The sequence below is a fragment of the Arachis stenosperma genome, chromosome 4 (genome assembly GCF_014773155.1).
Source record: "Arachis stenosperma cultivar V10309 chromosome 4, arast.V10309.gnm1.PFL2, whole genome shotgun sequence".
Taxonomy (NCBI): Eukaryota; Viridiplantae; Streptophyta; class Magnoliopsida; order Fabales; family Fabaceae; genus Arachis; species Arachis stenosperma.
In genome coordinates this window covers 141,288,068-141,306,166 of record NC_080380.1, presented here as the reverse complement: position 1 = coordinate 141,306,166, position 18,099 = coordinate 141,288,068, and the positions used below count along the sequence as shown (strand labels likewise).

The following is an 18,099-nucleotide window of genomic DNA, read 5'->3' as shown; positions in this document are numbered from 1 at the left end:
GGTTGAGTAATAATATACACCCAATTGTCTGTGCAGTATTCAAAATGAATGAATTACAACTACTAAAATATGAAAAAAAAAACATCAACTGAAAAATACGCCCATAACCTGTGAAATTTTACAGCTTTTGTTCTATATGTATCTATATATGTGTCTATATGTAAATTGTCTATTAACAAAAATACACCCAAAGGTAACAGGGATTTTACACACATACTCCCTATAACTATACACCCAAAGAGTTATCCCCTGCTGCTGGTACCCTGAACTGATAATTTATAACTTGTCCCTGGTATTGGCTGCTACTTGAATGCGCCGCTGATGCAGCATCAAACAGGTTTATCTGAATATAACACTCACGCATTAGCTAAACAATTAACTAGAAAAATAAACTCAATCGCCACAGATTTAAAGAACATCACATTTACCTCGCTTAAAACTTTTGTCTTCTTCTTCTTTGTGGCATTTGCAATCTGTTTCTCCAGCTTTGAACCTAGCCTGTTTTTTGGACGTCCTCTTGTTCGAATCTTTGGCGGGCTTTGAAGCTCGTTAACGGATTCCAAGTTGGCGTCTTCGTGGGATAAAGAAGATGTCCCCTTCCTTTTGGCTTTTACTGCTTCCATCTCAGCCATGACGTTGTCGTACGCACGGTGCAGAATTGCAGTCAGCTCCTCTGATTCGGAGGCAAATTCGCAAATATTTTGCGAACGGAAAACAAGTTGGTCGAACCTCTTGCTTCTTGGCTCAATTAGTGGCTCGTCGTGGCTGCTCTTAATGTGTGTGTTGCCTCTTTACCTTCTTGCTCCATCGTTCCAGTATGTACCTAGGGGACACTTGGCTTACTTGTTCGAAGCTTAACACGCTTAGTGCGTGACGGCACAGTATCCCTCTCGACTCGAATAATAAACATTGGCATTTTACCTCGGCTGCAACTGAGTCGTAGGTAACCGCGAACTTGTCCAATATTGAGCTGGAAACTTGTTCTCCAACTTCGTATACTGAATAGCCTAGAGCAGAATTCTTTAATCTGGTGATGCAATTCGCCTTTCCTCTGAATTGGGCTTGGACTTCCCTAAACTTTGCTTGGGTGTACGCATCTTGAAACTGAGTTTCGATGGGGGATTTGGTTGCCCATGGTATGACCGTATGAAAATCTGCAGCATCTGATTCTCTCTCTGCTTGCTCCCTGCTTCCGAGGCAATTATCGTACTGTTTGACGAACTGAATGAGCGAGCTGTTACGGGTGATGTACTTGTTAAAAAATGAATGCATGCTCTCGCTCCTTTGTGTGCTTCTCATCCCTGCCCAGAAGTGGTGGTCCAGATAGATAGGAACCCATATGTGACGGTCTTCGTACAGATATGCATAATACACCCAAACACACACTGTAAAATACACCCGAGAGACAGTACAATTTACACCTCTGCTGCAGAATTTAAAAACACATTACCTGAGAGCCACTTGTTGTCCGCAAGACCAAAATTCACCAGAAAATCGTTCCAATTCCTATCGAATGAGTCTTTGCTGTGAGAGTTCCAAACAACATGGCTCATTTGTTGTTCGACATCGGCGTGTGCCTTGTACCCGTTTAATTTGCTTGGAATCTTCTTCATGATGTGCCAAATACACCAGCGGTGAACTGTTGTTGGCATACAGGCCTCTAGAGCCCTTTTCATTGATGCGCACTGATCGGTGAGAAACCCTTTCGGAGCGTTTCCTCCCATGCAACGAAGCCAGCATTGAAATAACCATTTGAATGATTCAATTTCTTCGTTCTTCATCAAAGAGCATCCGAGAAGTGTTGACTGGCCGTGGTGATTCACCCCGACAAAAGAACCACAGACCAAATTATACCTGAAACGAAGTGCCATGGTCCAGAATGCAAAATCATTAGGTACACCCCAACAAATGCTTATAATACACCCAATGACACGGCCAATATACACCTCTGCTGCGGATTAGTAAAAATAAATTAATTTAGCATCATAAAAAGGGACAGTTTGTTACCTGTTTGTATTGTAGGTGGTGTCGAATGAAATGACGTCTCCGAAATACTCACAGGCGGCTCTGCTTCTTGCGTCGGCCCAAAAGGCCAGCTTAATCGATTGATCCTCCTCGAGTTTGAGCTCGAAATAGAAATTCGGATTCTTCTCTTTCATCCTTAACAAATATTTCCCGAATTCCTTTGCATCTTCTTGTTCGGAAACATTCCGCACTTCCCTGGTAATGTAATTCCTCACGTCCTTTTCGATGAAATTTAACTCGCGGTGACCCCCGGCAGCTGCAACAAATGATTGGTAGGTTTTGCTTGGTCTGATACCGGCCTCGTCGTTATTCTCTATCGTACGACGAATGGACATGCTTAGTTCCCTGTGCTGTTTGAGCATCTCTGCTTTGCTTGGACAGCAGGGGTGTGAATGATCCAGCACAACCTTTGAAATGATCCAAGCACCGACATCCTTCAATGTGTGTATATAAATTCTTGCAGGACAGTTTAGACCGGCTGTCGGATTGGTCTTCTCGGTTGGAGATATTTTAGATTTCCATTTTCCCTCTCTGCTACATGTAATCAGTTGATTCTTAATCTCGTTTCCCTTCCTATTTGTGCACCGAACTCTTGTAGAGAAACCTGCAGCCTTGGCGTAGTTCCTGTAAAATTTTCCGGCATCTTCAAGGGTCGTAAAGGTCATTCCGACCTTCGGAACAAGCTCGTCATCAACAACAGAGAGAGGCTGCACAATAAACCGTGTCAGAACTGTGAATACACCCATAAGTATGATACAAAATACACCCAATCATGGCTAATATGATACACCCGAACCGAAACAACTCAACTACAGAATGACCTTTAAAGCCATAAACTCTCAATACACAGACTGCAGAATACACCATGTCAAAAACTAAAAACACACAATCATGTCTGATATAATACACCTGAACAACAACAACTCAATTAAAAATAACAAAAAACCAGTAAAGTGTACATACACCCACACTTATAGCTAAAATACACCCAAAGAAGAAATTGATCTACACCCGAGCGTCTGCTATAAATTCCAGGTAATTAAACAATGTTCAGCAATTTTTTAAACTACACAATGCTATACAAATTACTGTAAATCAAACCTCAGGAACTTCGTTAGATTCAAATTCATCTGCTATAAATTCCAGGTAATTAAACAATGTTCAGCAATTTTTAAACTACACAATGCTATACAAATTACTGTAAATCAAACCTCAGGAACTTCGTTAGATTCAAATTCATAATCCACATCGCCTGGATTCAACGCAGAATCTGAGCTTGAAGGATCCATTATCTTCAAAACGAGCTCGAACTTTGATTTCAGAAAACAACAAATCAAGAGAGAAAAACGAAGCTCGAGATGCAGAAACAGAAAAAGAGAACGTAAACGAAGAACATACCAGTGAGAAAAGAAGAGGAAAAGATCGATGGAGAAGAATGAGGAAAACGCGCGAGAAGAAGCACAACGAAATCTCAAAATAACGAAAATGAAGAAGGAAACAAATATTTTAAATTTGGAAGTTATATATACGCGGCATATTATATAGCGCGTGTAATCAACGTACCAGGAGGAGCGCGTATTTTAAATTTATTGTTTAATAAACTTGTAAAGCATACAAGCCATAATGGCTTGTATGCAGAGCTTTTCCGTACCTACTAAACACTGTAATATCTCCTTAATAGACAGAACAAATGAGCAAAGTCATTCAGGAGTTGGATTCTATTCATTTCTCAATGAAGAGAGCCTCTAAATTGGCTAAGCAACTTGGTAGGCAGGTCAATTTCTGAAAATTCAACCCTTTTTTTCTCCACCTACAATAGTATATGAATCATTCATTGACTAACCCTTTTGTTTGTTATGCTATTCTTGGCAATAGATTGCTACTGACAAGTGTATTATGATGCTATTGCTCCTTATTGTCATCAGAGTGATAGTTATTGTTATTGTAAAGGTAAGAGTCTGTTTACTTATTCAAATAATATATAATCCTTTGAATTCATCTGATTTACTTGCTTAGTAGAAAGTGCTAATATTGTATAATTTTTCTCAATTTTTTACTTTTTTATATGCCCTTTGCTTTTACACTAAAACAAAATCCAGATATTGATGAAGGTAACTTGGCTACATGTTAAAATAGCTAATACAAAATTGAATTTGATTAAATTTGATTAATATTCCAAAACTTGTGCATGTGTACTGTGTAGCATTGCTCTTGGATGAAAAAAGAGTTAGTATCAACATTATTTTTTTTTATTAAAGCATTATGCATATTGCATGACTGCATGTGATTAGAAGCAGCTTTGGTTCAGGTCTAGAATTGATCATTTGCATTTATTCTTCAAGATATGGCTACTTTTAGCTACTTCTAATTATAAAGTCTGATTACCACTTTTTATTTATCTGAATGTATTTTTGCTTCTCTGTGATTGTCATTAATGAGAGGGTGAACAAAAAAAACGTTTTTAAGATAATATACTAAATTATTGCAAAATCTTTTGTGTCTTAAGTATTATAAAATAAAATTAAGCCTTTGATGATAAAGTGAGACTCATTCTGATATATCACTTATATGAAAACACTAACATATTATGCTAAGGGAAAGAAAAAGTAAAATGGCATTTTTTTATAACATTTTTGTCTTAGTGGTTGACATTTTTGGCATCTCTGGTTATTTTTGTTTGTGGGGTTTACTTTCTTTTCTTTATTTCTTGATTTATTTATTAATTTATTTTTGCTCTGTTCTATTTTTCTATGACTCTATGGCTATGTAAGTCTTTGGCCTCTGGTCCTCCCTTCTACTATTGCTGATTCATTGGATTTATTATGTTGTTGGTACAATTTGCTGAAAACGAAAGTTTGGTACAATTTGCAATTTGAGAGGGATTCTTGTCATTTCTTTTGTGATGGGTACAATGAGGCTTCCCTACCCCAGAAGACTATTTGATATAGTTGTGCACGATGTAGAGTTCTGTGGCATATAGAAGGTATTTCAGTGTGTTATAGGGTTTAGATGAATGCATTTTCATACGTGCTTGAATTGTTATGCAGTTTTTTTATATTGAACAATTTGAAGCTGATCCTTTAGCCATTTAGCTTTTGAGACAGCTTCCTTATATACAAGTTAGTCAAATCAGTTAACTCAGCCTAAGTAACAAAATAGTAGATTCTGTTTCTGTTTTAACTTTTTATATTGGTACTTTCTTTCAATTTCACTGGAGTTTTGCTGAGAATGTTTGAACCATTAAATGTTTATATTCAGCTCTGCTGAGTAGAAATTTTAGCCTTATTTTTTACATGTCCCATTTTATATTGTTTAAAGAATTTGATGACGTTCTATAATTCAAACTAGTAAAATTGGGTATTCCATTCAGTCATGACGTGTTCCCTTTTATATTGGTGGGAAGGCAACTTCTGCACCAAAACGAGATCCAAACATTGGTGAAGATAACTCAGTTGCATGTTAAAGTAGCTAATACAAAGTTGAATTTATTTTAATTTGATTAACATTCAATTGGATATGGTTGTAGTCATGAATTATGACATTCATTTACATTCCAAGGAGCAAAAATACAGGTAGAGATTTTAACTGAATATATTTTTGAATAGAACTCAAGAAATCAAAATGTGGGACTCTATTCCTACAAAGAGCTAAAACTTGCCTCTTGACTATTTCAGTCTAGACAATAAAATTGGAGAGGGTGGTTTGGTTCTGTCTACAATTAAAGCTAATCTGCTATCATACACTACTAACATTCTATCCACTTGGATTTATTTATAAATAGATTCAGTTTTCCTTAGTTTAATTACAGTTGTTCGTATTTATGGAGTTGTCGATCTGAAAGCAATCCAAACAAAGAATTATCCAAATTCAAAAGTACCTATTAAGACTCATATAGTTTTTAAAAGTCCCTCTAGAGGCGAAAAGTACCTTTTTTTTGGATTAAATTTCCTTTTTTATTTTTTCATTAGACATTTTTATCATTTTAACTTTCATTGCTAGTGTTATTTTTTTTTTTTTATATGATGATGATTATTATTAGTTTTAGAGAAATTTTTATCATTTTGATGACATTAATACAAAACTTTCTTCATGTGTTGATGATATTAACATTAGATTTCATCCTTCTGATTAGCCAGTCAAAAGTAAGGATATTGCAAAACGATATGGGAAATATATAATTAAGATGAGCGGTTAAAGTTTACTGAAGTACCAGTGTACCGATATATATACTTGAAAACTTTTCCAAAAGTTTAAACAGGAAAGCATGTATTAAGGTGTATTGTGTTAAGAAAAAGACATATGTATTAAAATTGTTTAAAAAAAAGACAACTCATTGAAATCACTAGAATTAACAAAATTAACTGGTTGAGATTATCATGTTCTTTGTTGTTTTATTTTTTATTTTTTAATAGTATTAGAAAACACTTCTTTAATTTGGAATATGCAAAAATTTATTTTGTCATGGATGATTTATAAATGTTGTAATATTTTGTAATAGTCGTGTTACTATTATATATATAATAAATTTAGGCTTATTTTGACATAATTTGACATCATCCATATTTTAATTTGTATTTTCACTACAAAATTTTGTTTTGTATAAATTCTATAAGAAATATAAATTTTAATGAAAAGAAATAGTTAGATATTTTCGTGCAATTGCACGGGCCAAATGCTAGTATTATATTAACTTGTGTGTTCTTCATCTTTGCAAATTACCCTCTTCACTCCGATGGTGTATGATTTTCATCAACATTCATGGTTTGTGAGTAAAAAAAAAATGAAATAAAATTAAAGCCCCCCGTTTTTTTTGTTTTTTGTTTTTAATGAATTATGCCATGTTTTCTGTTTGAGTTAAATTTTAATTTGTTGATGCTTATTTGCAGGAGGTTATGACAAAGAAGAAAAAGCAGCTCTAGCCTATGATTTAGCAGCCCTAAAATACTGGGGAACCACAACAACAACAAATTTTCCGGTAATTTTAATTTTCATTTGCACACTTTTTTATGTTAATTCTCTTCTTAACTGCCTTGTATAGTATTACCCTCAATTAAGGGTTTGTGTTGAATAAAGCTCTATAGGCAACAAACATTATTGGCATTGGGATTAACATGCAACAATGTTGTGAACATATAAGCTATTATCCACTACTAGATAGAGGGCACTTTCTATGTTTGTGTCAATGTGCAATATTGAAAAAAGTTTCCTCTTTTATTGGGTTTTGTTTGCTCATAGAAGAAACTAATTTAGATTATTTGTCTTATCAAGCTAACTATGTTACAGTATATATAATTGATGTGCGTATTAATTGGCAATTAAGGAAAACGAATATTCATTTTACACTATTTATTTAATTATCAAATATTTGCTAAGATGGTAAATATATAGAAGTACAACATTTTTGTTAATGTAGCAATATACGGTTAAATGCTATATATATTTCTTATATTTTATTTGTATACTTAATAGTACATATAAAATTAATTCAAAATATATATAATAATTATTTATTCTATTGGAATATAATTTTGATAATGACTTTAGATTAGTCAATATGAAAAAGAGTTGGAAGAAATGAAGCACATGACAAGGCAAGAGTATGTTGCGTCATTGAGAAGGTATGTGTATTCGTAATTGTATATACCTTTATTGTTATTGATTAATTTTATTCAAAAATATAAATAATGAATTATATATAAATAATATTTTGTACTGTAGGAAGAGTAGTGGATTTTCTCGTGGTGCATTCATTTATCGCGGAGTAACAGTACATTTGATTATTAGAATCTCAAATATATCTATGCAATAATGTATAGTGTAATTATTAATAACTGGTATAATTAAAATTTGTTAATGTAGTAAACTTAATTGATATGTGAAATATTAAAATATAAAGAACTAATGTTATTTTTTTTGTCTGTCCCAAACTGTGTTAAGGGTTGTTTTTTGTCCCAAACTGTGTTAAGGGTTGTTTTTATCCAAATATCAGTGTTATTAGAGAGTTCATTATTATATTTTAAAATATGAATGTAGGCATCATCAACATGGTAGATGGCAAGCTCGGATTGGAAGAGTTGCAGGCAACAAAGATCTCTATCTAGGAACTTTTAGTAAGTGAATCTAGGCATCTAGCTATTCTATTCCACTTCTATTTTCTATTCTATGCATGTATATTCACTAGCACATGCCAACCATATTTTTTAATTATGGGTAAAGAAACGTCCAAATAACTAAAACAAGAAAAAGATCCATGCATAATTACTAATTCTATGTGTCTCACTTTCAATTGCGTTGAATTATATAACCTCCTAAAATATCATGACTCATTAGATACACCTATATATACAATCAATGAAAGCAACAATTGATGGTTAAAATAAAACTTGTGACTAATATTTTAAATACTATTAGGTAGTTAATATTTTTAGTAAATATTAATATTTTTTTTATGTTTATTTTAAATTATAAATTTTGTAAAGAATGAAAATTCTAAAAACAAAAAATTTAGTATTTTCTGAATAAAAATTAGTGTAGGCTCCACCTGGTCCAACTGGAAGGATACATACACAAGTGAGTACAATGTTTATTATAGCAATTTCGAAATAATTTAAGCTTATTCCTTATAGACTTGAAATTAGAAACAAAAATTCCAACATATTCATAATCAAAAGTTCATCATAAGAGTATTTCCATAGCACTTTCATAATTTAGTGCATTGACCAAGGGAAGTTTCATCTACAGGTTCTTACTCAATCCATCAATCTAGCAAATAAGGATGTGAACTTTCATTGCTTAAGACAACATTTGTGTTTGTGTCTGATTGTGGAAATAGCTTCCCAATCTTCAATAGGCATCCATCTCTATGTTTGACGAACATAGAAAAACAGAATTACGAAACTCCGTTGAGTTTTGTGATGTGGAAACATCTTGTTCTTGTTCATTTTGTCCATAGTCAAAACTCAACTCTCCATCATCATTCTCACCATTTTCATTGTCTTCATCATAATCTCCATATTCTTCATACCCATTCTCCTCTTCAAGACCATTGAGTCGATAATCAATGTGCTGCCGTTCAGTTACTGATTTTACATGTGGTTCTACTGTCTCAAGGGACTTGACTGCTTTCTCGAAGAAACACAACTGTTGAGGCATATCAGGAAGTAATGATAATCATCAGAATTATAAAGTTGGAAATGCGTACTCTAAGAACAAACAGCGGGAATCAGAAAAACCTGAGCGGCGTGGTGACGTGCTGCCTGTGTTAAAAGACTGCGGAACTGTCCTTGCTTTAGTGATTTCAATCGGAAAACAAATAGTGTAGCCTCCTGGTCATATTCATCACGAGCATTCTGCAACTGCTGCAATGTAAAAGTTTCCCCTTTCCCACCTTTAGACCTACCTCTTTCCTTATATTTGGTTACCATATACTTATAAACATCGCTGCAAAATCATAAAACTAAACAATAAGTCATAGCCATGTATCCCAATCAAAGACAAATCAGGATTTAATACATTACATACCTTTTCTCCTCACATTGTTGCTTTATTTCCTGAGAACACCCAAAAAAGTATATCAAATCAAAATAAATAAATATCCTTCATAAAGAATAGAACAGAAAAATGTTCTAAAAATAGATTATTAGCCACAGCTCCTAAAGTTGTGGATTAAAATAAACCTGCTATACCAATAACGAAAAGTTGTAAATTTGTAATTTTAACCAGCATTGACATTTACACAACTTGAAAGTTGAAAGCATATAATATGTATGGAGCATCCTAAGTTTGTCAATCTTCTATGTCTGTATCCTAATTGTTCATGTCTCCATACCCCTCATGCATTTGCATATTAGCTAGATTAGCTAGTTGGTTTAGTTAGTTTTAGCTTAATTTCATTCATTTTCTTTGAAATAAACAAGCATTTTGATGAGTTTTATCTTCATACATTAAAGTACCAAGAGTTAGGTGAACTTTGGTCAATTTCATGCAAGTAATTCAAGAAACTTATGAATGAATTTGAATGAATGAATGTCTTGAAATTTGTTGTATGGAATGGCAAAACTTTGATGCAAGTTCTTTGGTTATTGATAGGTGGAGCAGAGCGCCCTGGAGCAAAGTGAAGGCCATCAAAGGCGTTGCCAACTTCAGCCTGACTACAAAGGAGTTGCTAACTTTGGTTTCCAACTTAGCAACGCCTTCCTCATTGCAGCATCACCACTTTCATTTCAGCTATGAAGTTTCAAGCTGGCAACTCCTTCCCATTCTAAATAACAAAGGCGTTGGCAACTTGATTCTCTAAGTTAGCAAGGCCTTCTATTTTTCAAACTAGGTTTCTAAGTTAGCAACTCCTTCCCTTTTTAAATAACAAAGGCGTTGGCATCTTGACTCTCCAAGTTAACATCGCCTTCTTTAAATCAAAACAAGAAAGGTGGAGATCAAAACATGAAGGCGCTGGCAACTTGATTTTCTAATTTGGCAACGCCTTCCTTACGCTCTCTGCTTCAGTTTAGCGTTGTTTCTTCTCTTTATTCTGTTTCTTCATCTTCGTCTTCATCAATCATCATTATCATCTTCATCACCTATTTCTTCTTCTTCTTCGACCTAGACTTTAATTAAACAAACTCTTATTTTAACCCACCTCTTTCCTAACGGAAGACTACCTCCTTCCAAAGCTTTCTCTTTGTACCCACTTTTTAATATCTTTTTCTTTGAGCTCGATACCTTCTACCTCTCTCTAAGCTCTCTTCTTTGTGTCCAGTTACATATATTCTTCTTTGATAGCCATGAGTTCACCGACAGAATTGGGCTCTACACCGACAGAGCCAATTTCAGTGTGGAAGTTGGTTTTGGTGGCTTCTATGCCGTTAGAATCCACCTTGTCGACGCTGTCCAGATAGCATGACTAATACCAATATATGTTTTAGTTCGGAATACCAAATTAATTGACTTCTTTGGTGTGGTTCGTCGGAGTTATTTCTAATTTTGTTTTCGATCCATTAGTTATTACATCAATACCTATAAATTCGAGTGGCGGCACGGTTCTTTTATGTTTAAGGTTGCTGTTGGCGCTACCATAGCTTTTTTGATAATTGGATTCGCCAAAGACATTGGGTACGCCTTTGAGAGAACCTCTTCGAGTATGCTCAGCATCGCGCCTTAACCATTTTTGGGATCAGATTATGGATCCTGGAGATTTCGATCAACATGATCGATGTCCGCTGCAGAGACTTCTTGGATGATTTTGCCAATAGAGACCAACCAAAGATCAGACTGACAGTTCTTCTCATTTTTCATGGCAGTAAAACGAACTGGGTTACTTGGCCGCCTTATCTAGTAGATTCGATGTTATGTTGGCATTCACCGTGACAAAAGCATGTAATAGGTTCTGCGCAAAAGTGAAAATCATATTAATTTTCTCAATTCTTCTTCTATCGTTATTGGCGGTTGTGGCTATGTTCTGCGTCCAAAACAAGCCAGCATTACCGGAAGAGAAGTCAAGTGAGAGAAATGAGGAAGATAACAGATGCGCATTAGTTAAATACTTTCGAGAAATGTTTCGGACCATGAAGAGGCTGAATAAACTCAAGTTATGTCTGATGGCAACTGAGTTATTCAATTGGGTGACATTGTACGAGTTCTTATGGTACATTTTTTATTGGATGGAGACTGAGGTATTCGATGCAAAGCATAGAGAGCTTAACCCTAGTGGAAGGCTATTATATAACACAGGCTATCGGTATGGAACTCATCTTCTTATACCAACTTGGGTGGTTGTGCGTGTTATGTCCTTGGCTGTACAACTCATTGAGCGAGTGCTTGGCGCGAAGATCCTTTGGACAACTGGCAATTATAAAATTTCCAGTTGCTCAAAGGTTCTTAGCGCCACCAAGCGCTCGCCCAATGAGCTCTACAACTAAGGACATAACACCCGTAACCACCCAAGTTAGCATAAGACGCTGAGTTCCATACTGGTAGCCTGGGTTATATAATGGTCTTGCACTAGAGTTAAGCTCTCTATGCTTTGCACCGAATACTTCAGCCGTACAATGCCACCTAGTTGAATAACTCAGCCGCTATCAGGCATAACATGGGTTTATTCAGCCTCTTCATGGTCCGAAATATTTCTCGAATGCATTTAAATAGTGCACATTTGTCATCTTTCTCTTTTATCTCACTTGACTCCTCCTTAGCTAATGCTGGTTTGTTTTGGACGCAGAACACAGCCACAGCCGTCACGGTAGAAGAAGGATTAAGAAAATTGGTATGCTTTTTACATTTGTGCAGAACCTATGTGCAGAACCTATCACATGCTTTCGTCATGGCAAATGCCAACATAATATCAAATTTACTAAATAAGGCGGCCAAGTAATCAGTTCCTTTTCGACTGCCATGAAGAATGAGAAAACTGGTATGCCAGTTTGATTTTTGGTTGGTCTCTGCTGGCAAGATCATCAAGGAAGTCTCTGCAGCGGGCATCGATCATGTTGATCGAAATCTCTAACATCCATAATCCAATCCAAAAATGATTAAGGCGCGATGTTGAGTATACTCAGAGAGGTTATCTCCAAAGGCGTACCCAATGTGTTTGGCGAATTCAATTATAAAAAAAGTTATGATGGCGTTAGCACCCGCAAACATAAAAGGACGGTGCCGCCACCTAAATTTTTAGGTGTTGCTGTATAACTAAGTAAGTGATGGAAAACAGAACTAGAAACGGCACCGAGCCGCACCGAAAAGGTCCATATCCGGTATTTCGAACTCCACATAGATTGGTATTAACCATGTTATCTGGACAGCGTTGATAAGGTGTATCTCGACAACGAAGGCCACCAAAATCAGCTTCCACACTAAGATCGGTTCCGCTAGTGTGGAGCCTGATTTTTTCGGTGAAATCATGACTCTTAAAGAAGAAGGTATGTAACTGGGCACAAAGAAAGAGTTTTGAGGGAAGTAGAAAATATCGGGCACAAAGAGGAAGGGATTAGAAAATTGGCACAAAGGAAGGAGGTAGTCCTCGGCTAGGCAAGAGGTGGGTTAAATAAAAATTTGTTTAAATAAAGCTTTGGTTGAAGAAGAAGAAAAGAAGGTGATGAAGATGATGATGATTGATGAAGAAGACGAAGATGAAGAAACAGAGTAAGAGAAGAAGTAAAGAGAAGAAGCGACACTGAACTGAAGCAGAAAGCATTTCAGAATGATGATTGTTTAGTAAGCATTTCAGAATGATGATGTCCCACCCAAAGAAATTGCACCTGATTTATCTAGTAATAAGAGTGAAAGTGTGACTAAATCAGCTACTCTTTCAATGGATAGTACTTTTGCAATAAGTAGTGAAATTGTGCTTGAGAATATTCGCAAGTAAGTTTTTTCTCTTCTTTTCCTTTGGGTTTAGTCTTTAACCAAGTTGTTTGTAGTTCTCAGGAGGAAAAAAATCTGACTTTGCAGGTTACACTTTTCAACATGGCGCAATTTAGGTCAATTAATTAGGTCAAACAGAAAACAAAGATGGGGCTTACGTCAAAAACCCAGGACTGAGATTTTTTAAGGAACTTAAGCTGACGAGTTCTAAATCTGATGCTAATTATGATGAGTTGGGCATGGAAGGACTTGAAGACAGACCTGGAGAATGCAGTTCTGATATTGGATCATCCCCGATGAATGTAGATAGTTCACCTCCTGAGGCTAAGAAGTACTCTCGGGCAAAACAATTATTGCAGTTTGATAAAGCTCATAGACCTGCCTTTTATGGTATTTGGCCCACAAAAAGGTTAGATTATGCTCGAGTAGATTTTGGGGTTAGTGCTATGTGTACTTAAAGCCCTTTACTGGTCATCACTATTAAACCCTCATTTGTTGATTAAATTCTTGAATTTGCTTATTTGTTGAAATATGTATTTGTAGTAATGCTGTTGGACCACGCCATCCTTTAAGAAAGGACCCAATCCTGGATTATGATGTCACCAGCGATGAGGAATGGGAAGAGGTGCATTGAATTTTTGTATTTAAGTTGATGAAATATCAAATGGATTCCACCTGCTAACGTGCATAATTTTCCAGGAGGAACCTGGTGAAAGTCTTTCAGATTGTGACAAAGATGAAGATGAATCTCTAGAGGACTGTCCCAAATCTGATGAAGAAAGTGAAGATGGGTTTTTTGTACCTGACGGATCTCTCAGAAGATGAGGTAGAGGCTGTGCTATTGTTGTACTGAATTTGCATTTGTTATGTTTCGAATTCAGTGATTCCAATTTGGACCTTTGGTATGTTCCTATATGCCTGAGCGTCATTAACTCTGTTTATTCATATGTAGGGTGCACAAGCGGAAGGAATGGAAATTGACATTGAAACTGAGGGGGTTGATAGCACGCCAAGCAGTAAGGATGACAGTGAAAACGAGGAGTTTTATGCATTACTTCGACATCAGAAATATTTAAACAGTTTGACAGAGCATGCTCTTCGAAAAAATCAACCGTTGATTATAGCAAATTTGACTCATAACCAGGGTCTGTTATTGGATCGAAGTCTAAGTGGAACTCCTAAACAGGAGCAAACGTTCTTGCAGGCCTTGAGTATGTGTGTAATACCTGGTGGCTCATATATAGAAATGTCTATAGAGAAAGTGCAAGATGAGGACCACGAAACCTGTCTCCCTAATGATAAAGGTGGTGCTACTCCTTTGTTTGATATGGCTCCTATACTGGACTCAGACCTACCAATAATTGTAAGCTGCACGGGTTTCATTACTAACTTATATCTCTTAAGGATTGCTTTTGCAAAACTGCCCTTTATTTTTCTGTGATGAATTTTTAGCTTGATATTATGCTGCAGTATGCATATTTTATCATCTTGCAGGTTACTACTATTCAGAATTGTTCCCAGAGCATAAATAAAGTGTTAGGGTCTTTGCAACAGAAATTCCCATCTGTCTCAAAGTCCCTACTAAAGAATAAAGTGCGAGAAGTATCAGACTATGTTGATAACCGCTGGCAGGTATGTGAGCTTGAAGATTCCACAATCTACTAATTGCTGGCTCAAATGATTCCTTTCCTTTCATACAGTGCTGTATTGAGTCTATTGGTGTGATACATTTTACTTTATGGTTGATCTCATGTTTGTATCTTAAAAGTTAAAATCATGTTCTAACTTTAATCCAGGTGAAGAAGGAAGTTTTACTTAAGCTTGGCTTGCCTGTTAACCCTGGTATGCAATTTTGATTTTCCCACTCATTTACCCAAATTTTGATTTAGTTTTCCTTCATCTAAATTAAATGTATATGAACATGCAGAAAAGAGAAGCATTGCTGCATTTTTCTTCAAAAGATGCTTGCCACCTGCGGATGGAAGTGTGAGACCCGGTGAAATTTCACCAATATCATCCCTGAAATCACATTCTGGCAGTAATCAAGAACAGCAGCAGAGTTCGTACAACATCTAGTCCAATGATGTCATTACCTAATGGCATTTCTGCTCCATCAAAAGAAGAATTTATGAGGCGAGTGAAGAAGAATTTTATTAGGTACTGGACTGCAGCTGGGTTATATTACGAACCATCAAAAGGGACTAAGGGTGAGACTTCCGTGTACCCCTCCATGATTTCTTTCTTTTGTGAAAAGGATAGGTATCAAGCATTTAGTGAGTCATTCTTGACCACCATTTTCTTTCCGGTTTTAAATATTCTTGTGATACAATATATGAACAGGATTAGATGTGCTTGTTTATCTCTGCCATTTTGTCTCCAAACTTCTTTCACTTTTGGGGTCATGCTCAGGATGGGAGATGAGTCAATAAGTGATAGATGTTAAAATATTGAAAAGTGGGAAGTTTATAGTTAAGCTATATGGTTTTTAGAGATTTTATTTTCACAATCCTACTCAAGTAAATGAAAAGAAGATGAAGATGAATATGCTTTTTAATTTTGTGAAAGATGCTAGACCATGGTCTTTTGATAGCAATTTGAGCATATTCTTCTAATGAGCAGGAGTAGAGGATGCTGCATTATCTGGTGATGGAAAAGTAGCGAAGGGTGGTCAAGCGAAGCAGAAGTCAAAGAAACGTCATGAGTGAGTACACTCCCAACTATGATATTAGAATACTTATGTGGTATAATTGCTATTATGATTGGAAGTTGATATCCCTTAGTCTTAAATTGAATGAAATCTATTGTTAATTATGTTTTTTTGTCAGTAATACTATTTTACATGGAAATTATAGACTAATATCTTTGACTCCAGAAATTTAATACATGATTGATGGTTTAATTTTCTAAAAATGAATGGTTAATCTGAAGAATAAGAATAGAGAAGCTTTGATTACTCTAAGAAATCACATTGAGTGCAATGTAATTTCTATGAAAGGTATATAACACAGTACATTTATAAACTTGGTTATTCCTATTTCTTCAATTCTTATAATAGCATACCTTATTCTGCAACAATATTGCATTGTAAATTCATATTGATGGTGATACTATTATACTAAAAGTGAAATCAAATTATAATCTATATAATCCTTTATTATGTAGCTTGCAGAATTATGATCTTTTTTACACTTTTTCTAATCTTACTCTATTATCGTTAAGTTAGATTAACTAATTGCTTACACTTGTAAATTAAAGATAGATAACTACTTATGCTACTTATAATGGATTGGATAAAAAATTTTAGAATCATAATTGTGCTAAATTAATATTCTTTTGTTTTTAAGTCTTTTCTCTTATTTTGTTTTATGATAAAATTTAGTTTAACATTTTCAAAAATAATGGTAATTCTTATCAAAAAAATAAATGAGCACATATGAAATTATTTGTTGTGATTTTTTAGAATCTATTTAGAATAATTATCTTTTAATTTAGATTTTAATAAGTATTATTATTAATTTTTTTTCATTCCCTATGATAATTAAGAAAAGTAAACGAAACAAAAAGGATCTTAATATTAATAAATTAAAGATGGACAAAGGAAATATTGAATGAAAAAAATATGTCAACTTCACTATTAAGATGTATATATGTGCAATATTTTTTACTTATATTATGTTTTAATTTTTCAAGATAACAATATTTAGTTTCACCTTTAATATATTATAAATAAGTAAATAAACAAAAGTAAAGAAACAGAAAATTTAAAAAGAATGAGAAAAAAATATTTTTAATTATAGAGATCTATTTAACATTTATCATCAGCTTTTTTTTTCTTTTATTTCTCTTTGTTTTTCTTATTTTGAATAATATAGTAAAAGACAAATTTCAATAATATATTATAAAATATTTTTAAAGTGATATGATTATGCTATATTTAAATACTATTATATAAGAAAGAATTAAAGAAGTCATTATATGTAAAGTAAATATGATTGTCTTTTTAATTCATCTATATTATTAAAGATAAATAATATTAATATTAAATACATTGAATAACTTAAAAAAAAGTAAAATATTATATATTCAAATTTTTTTGTTAACCAAGTATAACTAAATTAGTTTAATATAACAAAAATCAGTTACAATTAGTATTATTTAATTATATGTTTCTTTTTTCAGAGGATCACAGAAATTACTGGAGTGGTTGTTTCATTTGATCCCAAGCCTCCTATCCAGGTGAAAAATGATCATCACAAATATGAATATTTTTTTTTTTGAAAAAATAATATCTTAAGATTTAAGAAACAGAGAACACCATTTCCAACCCTACCGAAAAATTAAACCGATACTTTTCATTCTCCCATATCCATTTATCTTATCTTAATGAATCATTTTATTGCTCTCTTTTTTCACGCAATAGAAACCAACAAAGTCTCTAATTACATGGATAGTTTTAAAGCATACTCAACAAATTTTTATTAGTTTAAAGATTCTTGAGACGAAATAATTTCTTTGTAGAAAAAATTAATGTATTTTATAATAATATTTGCAGGAATCTAATTATATTATAATAAAATTTATAATATAATAAAAATAATTTTTTAAATTTGTATAAGTAATGAAAGTTTATTAAAAACTAAAATATGTTAAAAATTTATTAGAGATTAATTTAGAATATATTCTTTAAATATTTACTTTTACGGGAGATAAAATATCGAT

General features: G+C 34.1%; 1 protein-coding gene and 1 pseudogene across 1 annotated transcript; both read left to right on the top strand.

Annotated features, from left to right (window-relative positions):
- Positions 1 to 3,715: 3,715 nt before the first annotated feature.
- On the top strand, positions 3,716 to 8,143 carry LOC130975732 (AP2-like ethylene-responsive transcription factor BBM2). The gene is made up of 6 exons (XM_057900474.1): positions 3,716 to 3,799; positions 3,901 to 3,975; positions 6,899 to 7,000; positions 7,570 to 7,643; positions 7,744 to 7,791; positions 8,056 to 8,143. The coding sequence occupies exons 1-6, from the start codon at positions 3,716 to 3,718 to the stop codon at positions 8,141 to 8,143; spliced, it is 471 nt and encodes a 156-aa protein (XP_057756457.1).
- Positions 8,144 to 12,109: 3,966 nt separating this feature from the next.
- On the top strand, positions 12,110 to 17,836 carry LOC130975731 (chromatin assembly factor 1 subunit FAS1-like; annotated as a pseudogene).
- Positions 17,837 to 18,099: the final 263 nt, after the last annotated feature.

Bases quoted from the DNA above. Each gene is read 5' to 3' on its own strand.
- LOC130975732 (XM_057900474.1), top strand. From the start codon at position 3,716: ATGAGCAAAGTCATTCAGGAGTTGGATTCTATTCATTTCTCAATGAAG. The intron at 3,800-3,900 runs GTCAATTTCTGA...TCTTGGCAATAG, and splicing joins CTAAGCAACTTGGTAGGCAG to ATTGCTACTGACAAGTGTAT. The intron at 7,001-7,569 runs GTAATTTTAATT...TAATGACTTTAG, and splicing joins CAACAACAACAAATTTTCCG to ATTAGTCAATATGAAAAAGA.